The 18,436-nt window shown below is 42.1% G+C and overlaps 1 protein-coding gene across 5 annotated transcripts in view; it reads left to right on the plus strand.

The window, feature by feature from the left end:
• Positions 1-13,842, plus strand: part of zbtb20 (zinc finger and BTB domain containing 20) — a 74,680-nt gene extending 60,838 nt beyond the window's left edge. For 4 of the 5 annotated variants that reach the window (XM_086013026.1, XM_086013027.1, XM_086013025.1 and 1 more), the window contains 3 exons: positions 6,855-6,979; positions 8,511-10,031; positions 11,817-13,842. In XM_086013026.1, coding sequence (XP_085869152.1) covers positions 8,531-10,031; positions 11,817-12,370 — 2,055 coding nt within the window. In that variant the 5' untranslated portion in view covers positions 6,855-6,979; positions 8,511-8,530 and the 3' untranslated portion in view covers positions 12,371-13,842. Of the gene's footprint in view, positions 1-5,872; positions 6,734-6,854; positions 6,980-8,510; positions 10,032-11,816 lie in introns of those variants that run through there. The other variant, XM_086013029.1, reaches the window with a different exon arrangement.
• Positions 13,843-18,436: the final 4,594 nt, after the last annotated feature.

Below are 18,436 nucleotides of genomic sequence, written 5' to 3' on the forward strand. Positions count from 1 at the left end.
GTGTCACAACCTCAAGAATTCAATTGAGGTCGCCAAGTGGTGTAAAAAGTGGTCATCTACACTCCACAACCACACTTTTTTTTTTTCTTCTTCTTCTTCTTCTTCTGTAAGTCGAAGACGTTTGTTTCATCATAAATTGGGCTGATAAATGCCTGTTTGTTAGATTATACAACTAGTTTGGAGTGGGGGCAAAGTGTTGAGTAACAATTCTTAGAAACACATCATATGATTGTGCCTTCGGCCGTTATTAACTCTTGTTTTTATCCGAAACCTTCTTGCGATGGGTTGACCTTACTTTCCATGTCTTGTCATGTCTGGTCCCTGCTGAATTTTCCATTCAATGCCAGTACAGCTTTTATTTTGTCGAATTCTCTCCATCGCGTCGTCATTGATTCTATATAAAGTTGCGAAAGGGATTTTTTTCTCTTGTGAAATGCAGGACCTAGCTTGCTTCACCCATCTGCCTTGCAACACTATGATATGGGTAATGTTTCCTGATAAGCTCAGGCTGCAGCCCGACCCTGCTCGGGTGACAACGCTACACCTTTGCATTTGCTATGTTGTTGTAGCACGGCAGTATATGATTGAAATCAGATTACATAAGTCGAATTGCTCGGCTGGCCCGCCGAGCACTTGGTTAGAGTGCACAAGTCGTCACGTGGTCGAGCGCGTTTCGATGTGTCAGCGTGACACTTTTAGATGGGTCATATGTCAAGTGAGCTGATGAGGTATGTATTATATGCATGTATTTACTACACAAAGACGTGCCAAACTATAAATACGCTTCCAAGTGCTTGAATTCATGGATATGACATTCATGTATAAACGCTTAAGTCGAAAGCAGCCATTTAGCTGATCAATGATGCCCTGCGACGTGCAGCATTCAGTGTTGTAGATCTTCATTTATTCCCCCCACCCCCACCCCCCATTTCACCCATCACGCTAAGCTATTTTTCCCTGTCAGTTTTTCCAAAGAGTGTTTTGAGCTGGCTACCGTCTACAAGAGGGGCTCAATTGCGGCCCCTTGAAGCACAGGCCAACTGACAAAAAGTGCCGGGTCAAGCTGAACAGCTTAAAGCACCCTTGTACGTACCGTACGCCCGAATGTTCAGCTGCTCACCTCGTGCTAAAACACACGCTGCCCAAATCCGGTTGATATCAGTCGATTTTAGCAGGGCTAATTATTTCAGTTATTTATTTCTTTAAAAAAAAAAAAAAAAACATTTCCACCCTTTAACATTTTACTCGTCTACCCGCACCATCTGACGAAATCCCGAGAGCCGTTTGAAACATTCCGATTACACAAAGATAAAAAGATAACAAAAACAAACACTTTTGATTGACGTGACGGAAAAGTCGCCATTTATTAGCGCTACGTTTATTTTTGTGTTTGCGGTGTTGTTGAACTACAATGCACGACCGCAATAACAAATATCACGTAAAATGAAAGCCGCTCTGAATCGCCATAACGGCAGCCAATTGGATCCGATGCCAAAAAACTCCAACCCGAAGGATTTAGCGTGCATGTAAGGATGAAGAATGTTGCTTTTGTGTACTTGAATGCACAGATGGATGTAACATGTAGGTCACAGTGCTGGAAGTGTTTAAACCATTCAGGAACACACACACACATGTCGCTACATATGTCCATACACTCACACACACACACACAACACTATCACCTCAAAATGTATTCACTACTAAAACTGCAGTTGGATTATTTTTCCAGACGAGACTATGCCGAAGAAACCGGTGACATTATTATCGCTCTCGATTTGAGGAGCCTTCCTTTTAATTGTCACAAATATGTTATTTTAATCTTCTATAAAAGTGCTTTGAGCAAATCTCTGCTCTTTGTATACAGCAAATGAGTTTAAAAGCCACATTAAGAAAACAAAAAAATTACAAGTAGTGATATTACTGGAATAAAGTCATATTCCAACGTTATGACTTTAATTTACTTCATGTTTTTATGTTTTCTCGGGTATTTTTGTTGTTCCAAATCATCCTTGACATAACTGCCGCTGCTCATGTTTGCCTTCAAATGATAACTCTTGAAATGAGCATTACCTGCTATGGGGTTCCGGTGGGGGGGGGTGAAGGACTTTAGGAGACGATCATGTGAGTTGTCAGATGGTTCTTTTGGGTCAAATGCTCTTTAACAAAAGCGCAGCTCATCGACAAATTTTTTTTTTTTTTTTTTTTTTTTGCAATATTTAATGAGGCCATGCAGCGTGAGATTTTGCCATGGAATAGAATGAACGTTTGTGCTAACTAACTTTACCCGACAGAGAGAAAAAAAAAAAAAAAAAAAAAGAGAAGGAGATTTTGGTGTAGAATTTGCTCCCATCTGTAACTGGACAAAGGATCCGCTATGGTTAACGGGTGGTGGTGGGTGTGTTTTTGACAGAAAGTTGAGCAAGCTGTCCTGTCAAAAAAAATATTTAGACTGTCCTGCACTTGTGTTTATTGTATGTTGTTCTCCGCGGGGATTTATTTCATTTCACCTCATTTGAATGTTTTTTTTTTTTTTCCCTGTTGTTGGACCGAATGTCTTAACACATTCATCTTGTGTGTTATTACTCAGCCTGAACTTGTATTTAGTGTCGTGTGTATCTTATTAGGTCTATTTCGTTGACCAAATGGAGTTATTCAAGAAATCTGAGCTAAAAAAAAAATGTAGCATTACTTGGTCCCTTCCTTGTTACTTTACAATGTGAGCGACTACGTAAGCAAGCATTTGCAACAGAAATGTTATTTTGCATGATTTACACAGTTACATTTCAAAGGAGGAATTTGTTCCGGCATTTGTTGGGAGAAAGCCGGTTCAAAGTTCAGCACAAAACGTCTTTTGATTCAAAATGTAAAGGCAACCATGCCTGGCAGTGTAATTCAAACATTCCATAATAATCACATCAAGACATCATGACTCACTTGAAAAACATTGAATCAGTGAGGTTGGGATGCGCCTCACAAATTCCAAGTTGTAAGAAACAAAAAAAAAAAAAAATTTTTAACAGCAGGTGAAAGAGTTCAGCGCGTGCTCGCCGATGCTGTACAACGCCTAACCTGCTAATTTTGGCGCAACATTACGGACGGATGCCTAATGAATTCTTTAATACTTTAATGAGGGGCTCAGTGAGGGAAGAGAAGAAAACAGAGCCTCCTCGTTTTGGGTCATTTTCACCTGTCTGATCAACGCTGTTTAATTTGCCATTGTCCCCGCGACACATTTACATTGTGTGTTTAATTAAAGGCGACGTATCTACATACGCAAGGCGTCCCGATTTTAAAATAAAGAATTGCAGCGCTGAATGGTGTTCCATCAATCAGTCGCGGCTTCAAACGAACCCATAAACGACTCCTTAAAAAAAAAAAAAAAAACACCCCAAAAAAAAAAAAAAAACACCGAGTGATGTCGATATTGTATTGCGCGCACATGCGTGGTCACAATTGTGTGCATGTGGCCTTTTGTCTCCAGATGTAAATGTGGCAAACGCGGCAGCGGCCTTGAACGCACGCTCCAAGCGCTATTAGCATATTCAAGATCTATATTATTCACATGGCTGATACTGCTCCTTTCATACGCGTGCCTCTTGTCTGTTCTCAACCCCCATCCCCCAGTCTCGCCACTTCACCCTCCCCGCCCCACCCACCCCACTCCCCTCCAGCCTCACCACCACCCCCCGCCCCCTCCCACCCCACCCAACACCACCGCCTTATTAACTGATGTCCAATTTGATGCAGCATATTTCATGAGCTTGTCACGTAATAGAGGCAGCTGATTAACCTGGAGTCTGGCTGCTTGGTGGGGTTACAGCCCAATTTTTTTTTTTTTTTTTGGGAGGGGGTGGGCCCAGCAACTACCGTACCCGTGCTCTCCACCCCCTGAGCCTTCCTCAGTCTTTGTTGTGGCGGTTGCAGCAGAGCATGCATCGCATTGGCGGTCTGAAGCATTGTGTCTGATTTCCAGCAGACAAACTGACCTCTGGGGATTTATTGACAGCAAACTCCACAGAGGCAGACACAGAGCTCGGAGCATGGAGGCAGGCGGCGAGGGGCGGGGCGGGGGGGAGGCAGGAGAGGAGAGGAGTGGTGGGTGATTGTTTCAGACGGGGAGACAGACAGATGGAGGGGGAAGGCGGCGAGAGGGATGATGGAACAGGAAACAGGTAGAGATACAAGAGAAAGAGATCAGCGCGAGGGGTTGGGGCGTGGGGGATGAAATTTGGTTGGATTTTGGGGGAAATTTTGTGTTTTGGGTGGGAGCGTGCGGATGTGGGAAGAAAATGGCTGCCACCTACCAGGATCTAATTAATTTTGAAGGATCATCAGGCCCTTTAGTGTGAGGCAGGGTACTGGAGGTAGGGGAGGGTGGGGGGCGGGTGGGGGGCTGGGGCGGGGGGCGCCAGGCAGACCCCTGGGCTGATTAGAATTCACTGCAGGTAGGCGCTGGCTGCTGCTCACCCACTGTGTCACGGCTAAAATGGAATCACTGTTGTGAGTGGCAGTCTGGGCAAGTGGAGCCTGCCTCCCTTGGCCTGCTCCCCTTTGTTGGCACCGTTCACTTGAGTCTACCCCTAAGGCAGGTGGATTTCCATGTCTGCGTGGACGAGGGCAGCCAGAACGGCAGATATATGTGCAGTATGTTTGCTTTGCCTAACTGTAGCGCCCCTGGCAACAGGCGAACCTGACAGATAATATTTGCCATAGTGATGGCAAATAGAATTTTGGCACATGCATGGATGTTATTCAGTTCCACATTTGACTAAGTCAAACCAAACCTGGCAGGGAGGCGGGTTATCTAGTTCAGTAGCTAGGCACCTATAGGAGATTTTTTTTTTTTCTCTCTCTCTCTCGTGAGGTCAGTAGCAATATGGCCAAAGAAGAAAGACTTCCTCCAAGTATGGTTTTTGGAAATGAACCTTTGGCCTTAGCTGGCTGATTTCTTGAATAATACCATTCTGCTTATTTAGCATGTCTCCTTTGCTGACATTGACCTGCTTGGTTTGACCCCGGCGCTCCCCGGGTCCTACTCAGGGCAATAGACGGCGTGACCTTTGAACGCTTCATAATGTAACCTCTCAGACAGGACTTTTGTATGTTGGATCTCCGTCGTCCGTGTCTTTCGCGGCGTGGGGCTCCTCAGGGTTTTGTGCTTGGCCCAGTTCTGTTGAACATTTGCATGCTGCCATGGGAAATCTCTTCAAAGTTATCTGTTTCCATTTAATGCAGATGATACCCAAATTACTCATTTTGGCTTCCAAACTGCCCTAAGGACATTCATACATTGTTGGCCTAAATTTTGTTACAGTTCAACTTAAAAAAGGACTCAGACATCTCGGCTTGACTTCCGCTTACTGTTGTATCATCTGCCGTACTTAATACTTAAAATTCAAAGCCATTACTTTCACCCAACGCTCCCCCCCCCAAAAAAAATCACATTTTACATGATGACTATAACTTCCAACTCCCTTCCCCAAGTCCTCGACAAAAAGATTGTATTGTCAGTACAATTAACCCAAAACGAAGCCGCCAGGAATGTAATGGCTACTTGAAAACTAGAGCAAATGACACCTTTGCTTTCAACGCCACACCGACTGCCCATTCATTTTGCAATTATTTCCAATTTTGACTTGATTATTTCAAAATCGGCGAAATGTGCTGCCCCGACTTCTATTGCTGACCTTTTTAACTCCTCATGTACCATCAGAGTGTGTATGTGTGTGTGTGTGCGCTTCTACTCTTGATCACCCGTTTCTGTTTAAAAGGCCATTATTTGCCAAAAAATTAGAAAGATAAACATGAAATTCTAATAACAAATGAATACGTTACTCTTTTGGGGTTTTTATTCCCGGTTTTTGACACAAATCACAAAGAGATTTGACACGCTCGGGCCTAGCTCAGTTGGAGGGCAGGCGAGGATACAGAGGTCACTTGATTGAAGTCAGATAGACTTTTAATCTGCAGGTTTTGGCCGACAAACGCATTAAAGTGCTGCTTTTGCTGCCATTTACCAGAAGACTGGAACTATGTGATGCCGCCATTCAGTGTGGGAAATGCGATTGAGACACCAAAAGGAAATTTCACACTGCTTCAAATGATTTTTTTTTTCCCCCAGTGTGAGTGACCTGAAATGACACCATATTGCTTCAGTTTTTTTTTTTTTTTTTTTTTTTTTTTTAATTTTTTTTAGTTGAGTTTAACTTTGCAGGCTGCCCTCTATATACCGTATTAAAGCTGCTGTTTAAGAGCTTGCCTTACCATCACCAAAAGCAGCTTGTCACATGCTTCATGATGTTGAATGGCCTGCTTGTGTTTTGCAATGAATGTCTTGTGTGTTTAATATTGGGATTCATTTTTTATTATTACAACTTGTAAGAACTGCGGGACGTCTTTGTCTTGTTTGAGCTGTTGGAGATGAGAAAATAGCGCGCATGCACGCACGCACGCACGCACGCACGCACGCACTCACTCACTCACTCGCACACGCACACACACAAACACACACACACACACACACAGAGTGCATTAATTAATGTGGAATCAAGATCGTTTTTTTAAAGGGTGTGGTTTTGTTGCCCAGTGACTCAGATAACTGCTGAGAGACTAGCTATCGCCAATATAATTTTCACCCTTGTTGCTGAATTGTGCACAGGACGGTCCATTTTTTTGTTTTTTGTTTTAATTTGGCATTGAAAACTCTTCGCACATCTGTTGCAGCATGTCGGAGGTAGACATTCGTGTTGCTTCGGGTCCATCCAGGGAGTGGCAATATCGATGTGATCTAAAGATTTGTCTTTGTCTTTTTTTTTTTCTCTCCCTTCTTCTCTCCCCTGCAAACACTTTGGCAGAGCAACACATGATTTGGGAAGAGAGGACTGACAGCCTTGCCTAGCGCCCGGCCTCTGTTCAGCCATCTCCACCAGCAAACTGAAGCTTGACCCGCACTTCATCACCAGCCGCACGTCATCTAACTGTGAGTTCCATTTTTAGTTTTTTCCATATTCGACGGTAAAATACTACAAAATTACGCAGGGTACTATCTTGGAAATATCATCGCATTTGCTTCAGGATTTGGGAATATTAGTGCTATTTACATGATGATGATATGCTTTACACTTACTTTTAATTTAACAAATATCATGCCCCGATGCGCGAGTTAAAATTTGAAGCATTTCTCAAAAGCTATTTCCCTCGGCTCACTGTGGGTATGCTTTGTTTTTCGGTCTAATGTTTTACTAGAAATGTGTTTCATAATCATCTTTACCCTTTGTTCACAGTGTAAGCTAACTATTTAGAAAAAAAAAAAAAAAAAAAAGACACACACACATTTGCACTCATATAAACGGGGCCTATATTTGTGGTTTAAATTATGCATTTCTTTATTTTTTCTCTTTTTTAAATTTTTTTTTTTTGAAATATCCTCCAGCTCCCTCATGATAATGAATTAAACAAATACTATGTATGAAGTCGTGTGAATGAGGAAGTAATTCACTTGTAATTTAAAAGTCAGACTCCCTTTTATTTTGTAGCTAAACTTTGGTGGGGTGTTGGGGGGGGGGGGGCGTGTGGGGGGAGCACGCATCAAGATTAATCTAAGCACGCCAATCTATGGCGGCACATCCAGTGTGCCTTGAGTTTGGAAGCACCATCATGTTGAGCACATGACCAACAAAAGAGTCCGCTTGTCCTCTGAGCCCTGTGCGCCACCCACTGGCGATTAAAGGAGCCTCTTAACACACGCACAAAAAAAAAGAATCTTCATTACGCTGGAGAATGAAGATTAAGGTTAAAACGAATGTACAGTATTGTCATTATCATTATTATTATCATTATTATCATTATTATCATTATTATCATTATTATTATTATACTTTTTCAGTGTAGTGAGGTCTGAAATGTATTGAAACATCAGTTTTTTTTACAAAGATAAAAAATATTTAGTTTTGCTTTGACACCGTCGGATTAGTTTAATGTTGTGGTTACACTTTTGAGTTTTGCGCACATCTTGATGTTCAACAATTAGATAGGCAGTATTAGACAAAAGAAGGGAAAATTAAGAGTTACAGCTGTTATATACAAACTAACATTTTGAGTGACACGCACAATACCAATGTAATTAAATGATACCCTTTGTAAAACTCTGGCGCAATGTGCAAGGATTTTTGTCTAAATAACACAATTTCATGTATAATGGAGGCCACGCAATGAATGGCATTTTTCATATTTTTAAGCCATAATAATTTTAAGGTACAAAAAAACCCCGCTTGAATAGCTCTCTCCCTCGTGTTACAATAAAGGTTTAGTTCTGGTGCCCCCGGTGCTTTTTTTTTTTCTTCGTGTCAGTTTTTCTATCACGCGCGTGAGAATGGCACCGCAGACCGCTTCTTATTGCAATTAGCAATTCCAATATCGTAACAACACAAGCGGGACAAGTGCAGTGTAACTAACGCGGCTAAATAATGCAGCGTCTCTCTAAACGAGGTGTGTTGCTGCCCCGTTTTCAGGTCACATCAGTTGCAAGGGGATGACCGAGCGCATTCATAACATCAATCTCCACAACTTCAGCAATTCTGTACTTGAGACCCTCAATGAGCAGCGCAACCGTGGGCACTTTTGTGATGTGACTGTTCGGATCCATGGAAGTATGCTGCGAGCTCACCGCTGCGTGCTGGCCGCTGGAAGCCCCTTCTTTCAGGACAAGCTGCTTTTGGGCTACAGCGACATTGAGATCCCCTCCGTGGTCTCGGTGCAATCCATCCAAAAGTTGATTGACTTTATGTACAGCGGGATTCTGCGAGTGTCTCAGTCGGAGGCCCTGCAGATCCTCACCGCCGCCAGCATCTTGCAGATCAAGACCGTCATCGATGAGTGCACTCGCATCGTGTCCCAGAATGTGGGCCTGGCGGGCCCGGGAGGCTTCCCCGTCATACCGGGCGACTCGGGTCAGGACACCCCCCGCGGCACGCCCGAGTCGGCCACGTCGGGGCCGAGCAGCGACGCCGAATCGGGCTGTATGCAAACGTCATCCCAGCAGAACATGGACCGAGCGTACACGTCGCTCTACTCCGCCTACTCGGGCCTCTCCAACGGCACCCGCGAGCGCTCCCTTTACGTCAACCCCATGGCGACCAATTACGACCCGAGTGCCGGCGCTCAGAAAGACCAGCGGTCGCAGGATCCCCCGTGGATGAACCGCATCCAGGAGCGATCCCAGCAGGTGGACCGCTTCATCTCCACGGCCGAGTCCACGCACTGCCGCAAGCAGCCCCGGCCGGTACGCCTGCAAACGGGCGGGCTGCACATCAAGCAGGAAGCCGAAGACGAGTACGGCTGCTTCGACAACGTGGACGACTGCCAGGTGGAGAACGACCACGCCGAGGGCGTGGTCGGCGAGTCCAAGGTGGAAAGCTTCGACTCGGGCGTCAGCTCCTCCATCAGTACCGAGCCGGACGCCATGGAGCAGCAGCCCTACCTGAGCTACAGCCGGGAGGGCGGCGCCGCGGGCCCGCACGGGGAAGGCGGCGCCGTGCAGATCGAGGTCAGCGACTCGTCACCGGAGCAGGCGCAGGAGCCCGACGAGGGCAACCAGAGCCACGGCGCTAGCGACAGCACCATGATGCATCATCCCCTGTCCAACGCCATCATGTCCCAATCCCTGGCCAGCACTCAGCACTACCTGCGGCAGGTCGAGTCACACACCAGCAATCTCCGAATGCCGCACGCCGTGACCAGCAATTCCCAAGTGTTGGGCGCCGGGAGCACCTTCTTGCCCACGCTCTTCCCCCCGCAGCCGACCAGAGACAGCAAGTCTTTCATTTACGTTTCCGGCCAGCAGCAGGCCCAGTTTTTGACGGTGCCGCCCCCTGCCATGCCATCGTTCCCCAACGCCATGGCCGTGCCGCCAGCGCCATCCCAGCAGCAGCAGGCGATGGGCCAGGGGGAGAAGAAACCCTATGCATGCACTCTCTGCTGTAAAACCTTTACTGCAAAACAGAACTACGTCAAACACATGTTTGTGCATACTGGTAAGTCCCATTGCCTCATTCCGTCTTTCAATAAATGAGCACCGCTCACATTTTGCCAAACACCATTCGAGTCGAAAAAAGCAGAAACGCTCGCCTTGTAATTTTATTTCCAGCTTTAGAATCCGGGACTTGGCCAAAAAATCGTTTACGGAGGTTATGTAAAAAAAAACAAAATAGTGCTTTGTAGGGCAGAGTGACATCACATTAACTGAGGGAGTAATCGCTCCGCGGATCTTGACAGTCGTTTCCACCGAATCTCAGAAATAGGACCAAAAAAAAAAAAAGTTTGGATGAAGGCGATCACTTGTATTGAATTTTATTCATCTAAAATGACAGTGCATTTATTGCATGAACAATATGTGAGCTTTATTTTACCGAAAAAAAAAAAAAAATTGACAAATTCCACAAGCCAAACATGTGCTTACTTGTTAAAGTGATAAACACATGCAAACGCGTGAGTACTATTTCATCATTTACAGTTTGAATCCAGCAGGGATAACACTTGCAATCAAATATCGCATGGCTGCTGCAGAATTTAGGAGTTGCAGATGAAAAGGGACTCCAGAAATTACAATGATGCCAATATTATTACTATAAATTGTCCAAATGTTAAATTAGTCTCTTTCTGTCTTTATTTTTGTTAGTTTTAAAAAAAAAAAGTACACAACAATAGAGCACATGGCACTTTATAACTCCTGGAAATTCAACCCTAGACTGTTATTAGGGTACATTACAATATTTTACTCACCCAACCCCAAAAAAAAAACCATATGCTGCTCTAATTTTTATTGCAGGGTCCATTTATGATTCTCCATTTAAAACGTGAGTTTACAATTAAAAATCATTCATCACTTTTTGTCATATTTGATTTGATAAAACTAGACAACACAGGATAAAACTGTGAAAATAACAGCTTTCTCTGACCCCATCTCGTGCCTCTAATTTAATATAAAAGAAACCACCGTGCCTGAGGAAAAAACAACCAATCAGAGACAGAAGGCATGACTTAGAAGTTGTCAATAATTTGGCTCACTTTCGTGGCCGCACTCCCGCGTCCTCGCAAAAAAAAAAAAAAACTTCAAACTGATAACATTTTGGGTTCTTTTATGTGGTGATTTACATATGTGCTATTGCCAAGTCACAAAGACTGTAAAAAAAAAAAAAAAAAAAAATTGAAAAATCGCATTCCGTTTAACCAGAGCAAACATGTCTCCTTGTGTCAAATGTGAATTTCATCTGATAAGTGGCGCCAATAAAGTGGAATTTTGAATGCCCATAATTTCAATTTAGGTAAAGTAAGTCTAGACACAAATGTCTCTCTAGCCAGACACAAAGCGAGTTTTAATGCTTCCCCACCGGTGGCCTTGAGGCGTCCACTAGATGAAGTCAGCAGGAGCATTAACTTTGAATTGTCAGCTTGCTGACGAGCTCATATCCTTTAATGAAATGGGGACTGGACACCTTCTGTTTGCCTTCTAGTGCCGACTACATGCACAGTGTTGCAGATTTGTGTAAATGACCACTGTTGGCTTCTACATGTGTTTGTTGATGCCATTAACAGATGGAGCAGCTTCAGCCTCAGATAAGGAAAGGGAAAACGTTTTTACATTCACGAGTTTTTTTCTCTCTCTCTCTCTCTCTCTCTCTCTGCTGATGAGAATACGGTTAAATAGGGGAAAGCGTTTTTGGGGTTGTTGTTTTTTTTTGTTTTTTGTTTTTCCAAGCTTTCCGTGTGACCGTTCGGTATATGATTGTATCTTCTGTTTGTCTTTCATGCCCACGCAGGAGAGAAGCCTCACCAGTGCAGCATCTGCTGGCGCTCGTTCTCCCTGAAGGATTACTTAATCAAGCACATGGTGACCCACACAGGGGTGCGGGCCTACCAGTGCAGCATCTGCAACAAACGCTTCACCCAGAAGAGCTCTCTCAACGTCCACATGCGGCTGCACCGTGGCGAGAAGTCCTACGAGTGCGTCATCTGCAAGAAGAAGTTCTCCCACAAAACCCTGCTGGAGCGCCACATGGCCTTGCACAGCACCGGCAGCGCCATCGCGGGGCTGACGGGCCCGGCCGGCACGCCCGGCCCCGTCTCCATCCCCGTCAGCATCCCCATCCCCCTCCCCATGGCCGTCCCCGAGCCCGGCGCCGGGGTGGTGGCCCTCGCCATGCCGGTGGGCGGAGGAGCGGGAGAAGGGCCCGGCGTCCCGACGGGAGTGAGCGTGGCCGCCGAGGCCAGCTGCCAAGAAGGGACCACCTACATGTGTTCTGTCTGCCCCGTCAAGTTCGACCAAATGGAGCACTTCAACGACCACATGCGAATGCATGTCTCTGACGGATAAGTACAACTAGATAAACTTCTCCAAAAGAATGACAAACAAAATGGCACTAGATTTTTCCTTTTCTTCTTTTGAGGTATGGAGAGTAATGAGTATAGACACTGGCACATTAAGTTTCCCAAAAAACAAAACAAAAAAAAAACAACAGATTTTCCTTTTTTTTGTTATTCTAAATAAACAAAAAGATGGTGGCCTTAAGGCTTAGTAGTTTGATATTGATCTACTGGATGGATCCGAACTACAGGCCTCTAAATGTATGATTTCCTAAAATACTGATTTATGTGTTGAACACTACCGAAAGGCCTACGAAAGAAACATACACACAAACACACTTTTAGTGTAGATCTATCGGAGCGAATATAAGTGTGCGTTGTGTGTGGATCTGCATGTGTCCCAGTGCGTGCGTGCGTGCGTGCGTGCGTGTGTGTGTGTGGGTGTGTGTGTGTGTGTGCGAAATGCCATTTAAAATGGCAGTTGTGAACCCATACTGACCGGTTTGGAAACGATAGATGTCCAAACTTACTGTGGTATAATTTACAACAACAATAACAACAACAACAACAACAACAACAAAAAATCGTCTGGGTGGGGCTGCATATTCCCTCTAAAATACTGACAGTCACAAGATTGCCTTCTAAAGTCAATTTAAAAAAAAGGAAAGTAGTAAATTTGACACTGGGTTTTATTTATTCCTATGGTATTGAGAGATTATAATGCAGCTGTTGTTAAGGTACAAATTTCAATCACTTCCCGTCAAAGATTGCGGGAATAATATTTCGTATGTTTTGTAACTGTCCATGCATTTTTGGTGGTTTAGTTTACTAAATTAGATTGTGTTGATGAGACAAAGTGAAAAAAAAAAAAAAACCAAACAAAAAAAAAAAAATTAACGTTTTTCTGAACTCATTTGCATACACTGCCACTAATCTCCTAAAAGACTGTTAGTCAAGGCTGCGCCAATCAAAAAAAAAATGAGAGCGATTTTTGTTTTTTTCCCCCCCTTTCTTTTTTAATACTATTTTCTTTCTCAGCCGTTTTCCATTTACAGTTGGAGCAGCCGCTTGGAATAAGAGACTCGATCCGCTCCTTCGTATTTGCTGCTCCTCCACTAACATCCGACTGTTAGGCTGTAGATTTAAAAACAAGATTTGTCTCTCAAACTATTGTTGTTATTGATTATCCTACGTGGTTTTTCATTTTCCGTTCACTCTATTATGTATGTGGGGGATTTAGTTTGGCTGTGGATTTCAACGGCGTTAAGGAGACATTCAATTACAATTACAATTTGGTTTTGAAATAATTGCCACCTGATTGTAGGAAAGAACCTGCCCATGACTTTTGCAAAGCTGTTTTAGCGATGGGAGCTTCATGCGACACTCTCATTGTGTCACTCCTCAAACAGCAGGCAACATTTTCAAAGGAAAAAATTGGAGAAAAACAAGTAGCTCTCCCACATGATTATGTTTTTATATATATGTATATATATATATGAATATATATGTATATGTATATATGTATATATATGCATATATATATATGTATATATATGTATATATGTATATATATGTATATATGTATATATATACATATATGTATATATGTATATATATATATATATATATATATACATATATGTATATATATATATGTATATATATATATGTATGTATATATATTTATATATATATATATATATATATATTTATATATATATATATATATATTTATATATATATATATATATGTATACATATATACATATATGCATATATATATATACACACATATATATACACACATATACACACACACACTGGTGGAAGGACTTTCTACATAATACTATACATTCCAATTTTTCTGAAAGCTTGGACACATGTACAGATTAGATTTGGAAGCTTGTGTGCGTAAGATGTCATCAATGCATCATGACAGCACATGTTTGGATTTTAACGGTTTCAACAAAATAGGACACAGACATACACACTTATTTATATATATATATATATATATATATATATATATATATTATATATATACATTATGTGTCTATATATATATATATATATATATATATACATTATGTGTCTATATATATATATATATATATATATATATATATATATATATATATATATATATATACATATATATCCTGTGTGTGTGTGTATACACACACTCGCTGTGTGCAACTGCATTCTGAAGGATTTACTCCTTCTGTGTGAGCAAGCCACTTTTGTAGTTGTGTTGCTCACAGTGCAGCAGATATAAACTAGACACACAAAAAAACGTGCTATTTTGCACATTTTCTTAAAATGCCTGCGCTTAATATCGAATCATATTCGTTAAATAAAATATGATTTTCTTTTATTCAATCTTCAAGTCGGGGAAAAAAAAAAACAAAAACCCAATCTTTTCAAAAAAATCTTGATAAGTGGACTGCGTTATTTTCTTGCATATATGTTGCACTGCTTAAACCAATAAGTGCACTACTGTTAACAGAGGTATAGTTTTAGAAAAGAGGATTTTTTTAAAACAAAAACAAAAAATCTAACATTTGGTTATAGAGTTCACGTGTTAGCATAGCTTTGTTTCAATTTTAAAGTAATTCAGCGGTTCTTGGCTTTCGTTATTGCTTGCGGTTACCGACAGTATATCAATACATATACTGTTTGTACAGTACTTGTGCCGTTTTGATGCAAGCATTTATTTAAATGTGTAACATGACAATGTGCTCATCTATGTTTTACCTTTTTTTTTTTTTTTTTTTTTTTTTTTTATTAAGTTAATGTTTTACGGAGTCACTTCCCTGTAACTCAATAATTCAAATGCATTTCTTTAGGAGACAGAATTTTTCCTGAGAGCCAAACAGCGACACGGCGACAGTAATAATCACGGCAACTTCTGTCTGACTTTGGAGGTAGTGATAATAACAGCCATTATCACGCTATGAATAATAATAATAATAATACATTTATTATTGTGTGTGTGTGTGTGTGTGTGTGTGTGCGTGCGTGCGTGCGCGTAACATAGATGATATACGTGTCCTAGTACAACTTTTGGGTGGGCGTGGAAAGGTGATGGAATGCAGCTTCTTTGATAATACTGTATGTGTCTGTGGGTTGTGCACCGTTGTGTCCTTTCCTTCCTTTAGTGGGTGTCGTCTGTCTGTGTGCTCTTTTAGCCGAATCAAACTGTTGACGAGCGAAGTATCTTGACCTTGTAGGGCTTCCTTTGCAATATGCGGCGCAGGTACAAGACGAGGAGCGGCTCCTCGCCACGCCTTTTGGGCTCACAAGACACCTTGAAAACGCGAGTGGGAGGTGAAAAACGCTTTCCAAAATTTGGTCCAAACCGCGACTGCGCGTTATTAGCCCAAAAAAAAAAATATATGTACATATATATATATATATATATATATATATATATATATATATATATATATATTAGTGGTGCGGTTCCGGTTTTGTAGCTGTCGCTGCCAGGATGGCAAATGTGCTGCATGCTAGTGCTCTATTTGTCTTGACACAGCACGTGGAGGGTCATCTCTTGCCTTAACAGACAATGCACTAAATAGTCTATGTAAGCAAACTGCCGAGTTCTCTTTTCCAACAGTATTGCCACATTTTTGGGCACACAGCTCACGGTGTTTTTCCGTCAGCGGAGCACCAACACTGCCAAACTAACGTCATCTTTCAGCGCAGAGGCAGACATGTTTCCGTGTAATGTACGTATCGAGTGATTTTAGCATTCCTCCATGGCACCCGCTTTTTGCATAGTTTTGTGTAAACACATATATCGAATGCACTATAGACTGTAGCTAGATGAGTACAACCAGCTTTGTGGTATCAATGGTCTAAATAGTAGGTTAAGTAGCTTGTCGTTGGCTTTGGACAATATTTCATTTCAGAATTACACTATAAGAGTGTCTCGCTATCATTTTGTTTTTACATTTTTTTTTTTTTTTTTTTATGTTGTTGTTGTCGTCGTTGTGGTGGTGGTGCTGGTGGTTTTCTGGAATGACACGTAGCCGATCTCTCCGGATGAGGGCTAATAACTCATCCCATCATCAGTTGACTTGTTGTATGATACGATTGGAAGGAACGATTCTTCTTCTTCTTCTTCTTCTTCGTCTTCTTCTTCTTCTTCTTCTTCTTCTCCCCCCCAGTGTGCATTAGCTTCCTTTCACTGTCCATAGTTATACAGTGCAGCATATTCTCTATTCTGCTTCAGATTCTTGTGGTGGTGCTACACGAGCTTTTCTTGGTGTTGCAAAAAAAAAAAAAAAAAATTGTGAAAAAAAAAAAAAAAATGGTTTAAAAAGTTGCAGCCCCTTTCCGAAAAGAAGGTCCTTTGCTCATTTCTTGTAGTTTTAGCTAAGGGAGATTTTTCCGTTTATTTGTTGTTGTTTTTTTATTTGTTTTTTTTTTAAGTGTTGGCTTATTTTCCAGAACAAACCCTATTGAATGCTAGATGCCAATCTCGCAGCTGTTTTTATTGTGTTCACCAATCATATGACATGTTTTATTTATCTTAGCGTAGAGGGGTCTACAGTACGTCGTTGGTCTTTCTAGCAGTTACGTTTGAGTCTTCATTTAATCACGATACTTCTTGAGTTCGTCCCGCTTGTTAGTTCCGGTGATCGCACAGTACGGTGGTGTTGTTTATACACGATTATAGCTTTTCGCCTAGCTGGGTCGAGGGTAGTCAAGTCGTTGCGTCATATTGTTCACGGTGTATTATACATATACGCATACGGTGTCGGCTTTGCGTCGAGGTGAAAACACAGGACGGCAATGGCGAGGGTTCATTGCAGTGTCCGTCTTCCCTGGTTGTCTCCATCAGTTTTTTTCTTTTGTTTCAATCTTGAAATAAGTCGACAGTTCGGTAAATAAAACCACACAGATTATACGTAACCGCTTTTCATTTGCTCCTCTACAGCGCACATCAGTGTGATACAGATACCTTCTGACAAAGGATATTTATATATAAATATATAAATATAAATGTATATAAAAGAATCACCATCTCCACACAGTTGAATGCATTTTCCCTCGCGGGATATCGGGAATATCAAGTGCCTATCCGTACATTCAGCAACTATACAGAATTTTCATAGTTTTTCTCTCCTACATTGCACAGATACAATATATACACACAATGGTCTATTTAGTTAAAAAAAATATATATATACTACAGTACAGTATTTATACGAGTAAAACCAGGTGGTTGTGAGTGCACCCGAACCCTTTAAAATACCCGAAACGGTCTATTCATATACGTACGGTCAAAGCAGCTGTTCTGTTCTTTTGACATGCGCGCCATGTGGAGGATTCAAAGATATCAAAGATGCATCACTCGACAAATGTTTCCTGACTGTTTTCTTCTTGCTCGTTGCTGCGCCGCGCTCGAGGGAAAGGCAAAACGCGCGGCCGTGTTTCACCCTGACCGGGGAGTCGTTGTTTTGTAAATACCAGCAAAACGCCAGATGTTTGTTCATGCCCGTTTCACGCGGCATCAGTCGGACTCCCACGTAGATTAGCGAGACCCGTCGGTTGCCGGTGTCAAAGTACACCGGGCGCCCTTTGAACTTGACGATAGGGTGCCACGCTATATACCATCCGATGCCGGTTTCCCCTCATCTAATATTGATGAACGCTTTATCTTATCAGACGGTCTTCCTGCCTCCATACAAAGCCGCAAAATGGAGCGACGTGCAAAAAGAAACTAGCAAAGACATTTTTTTTTTTTTTTTTTTTTTTTTTTTTTTTTTTTTTTTTTTAGAACCCCTCTTTGGAGGAAAAAGTCTTGTAATCAGATTAGAAAATTGAGTGAACACAACACAGGATTATTGCACAAAGGTCTCTAAAAGCGCTTTGTGTCAGACATGAAGTTTTCGGATGGCGGATGACGGTGTGGCTGCGAGATTAAAGGGTTTTGGACCGGCTCATTATTGTGTCCCCTGTGGACTAATTAACACACTTTCATTCTCCAGCCTGGTCAACGTGCCAAATTGAAAATTTTAGGGGGGTGGGAACACTTCGCATTAAAACTACTATTGTTAATTAGTAC

Source organism: Filicampus tigris, chromosome 17 (assembly GCF_054856515.1).
Source record: "Filicampus tigris isolate MCC_2025a chromosome 17, RoL_Ftig_1.0, whole genome shotgun sequence".
In the NCBI taxonomy this organism is placed as follows: Eukaryota; Metazoa; Chordata; class Actinopteri; order Syngnathiformes; family Syngnathidae; genus Filicampus; species Filicampus tigris.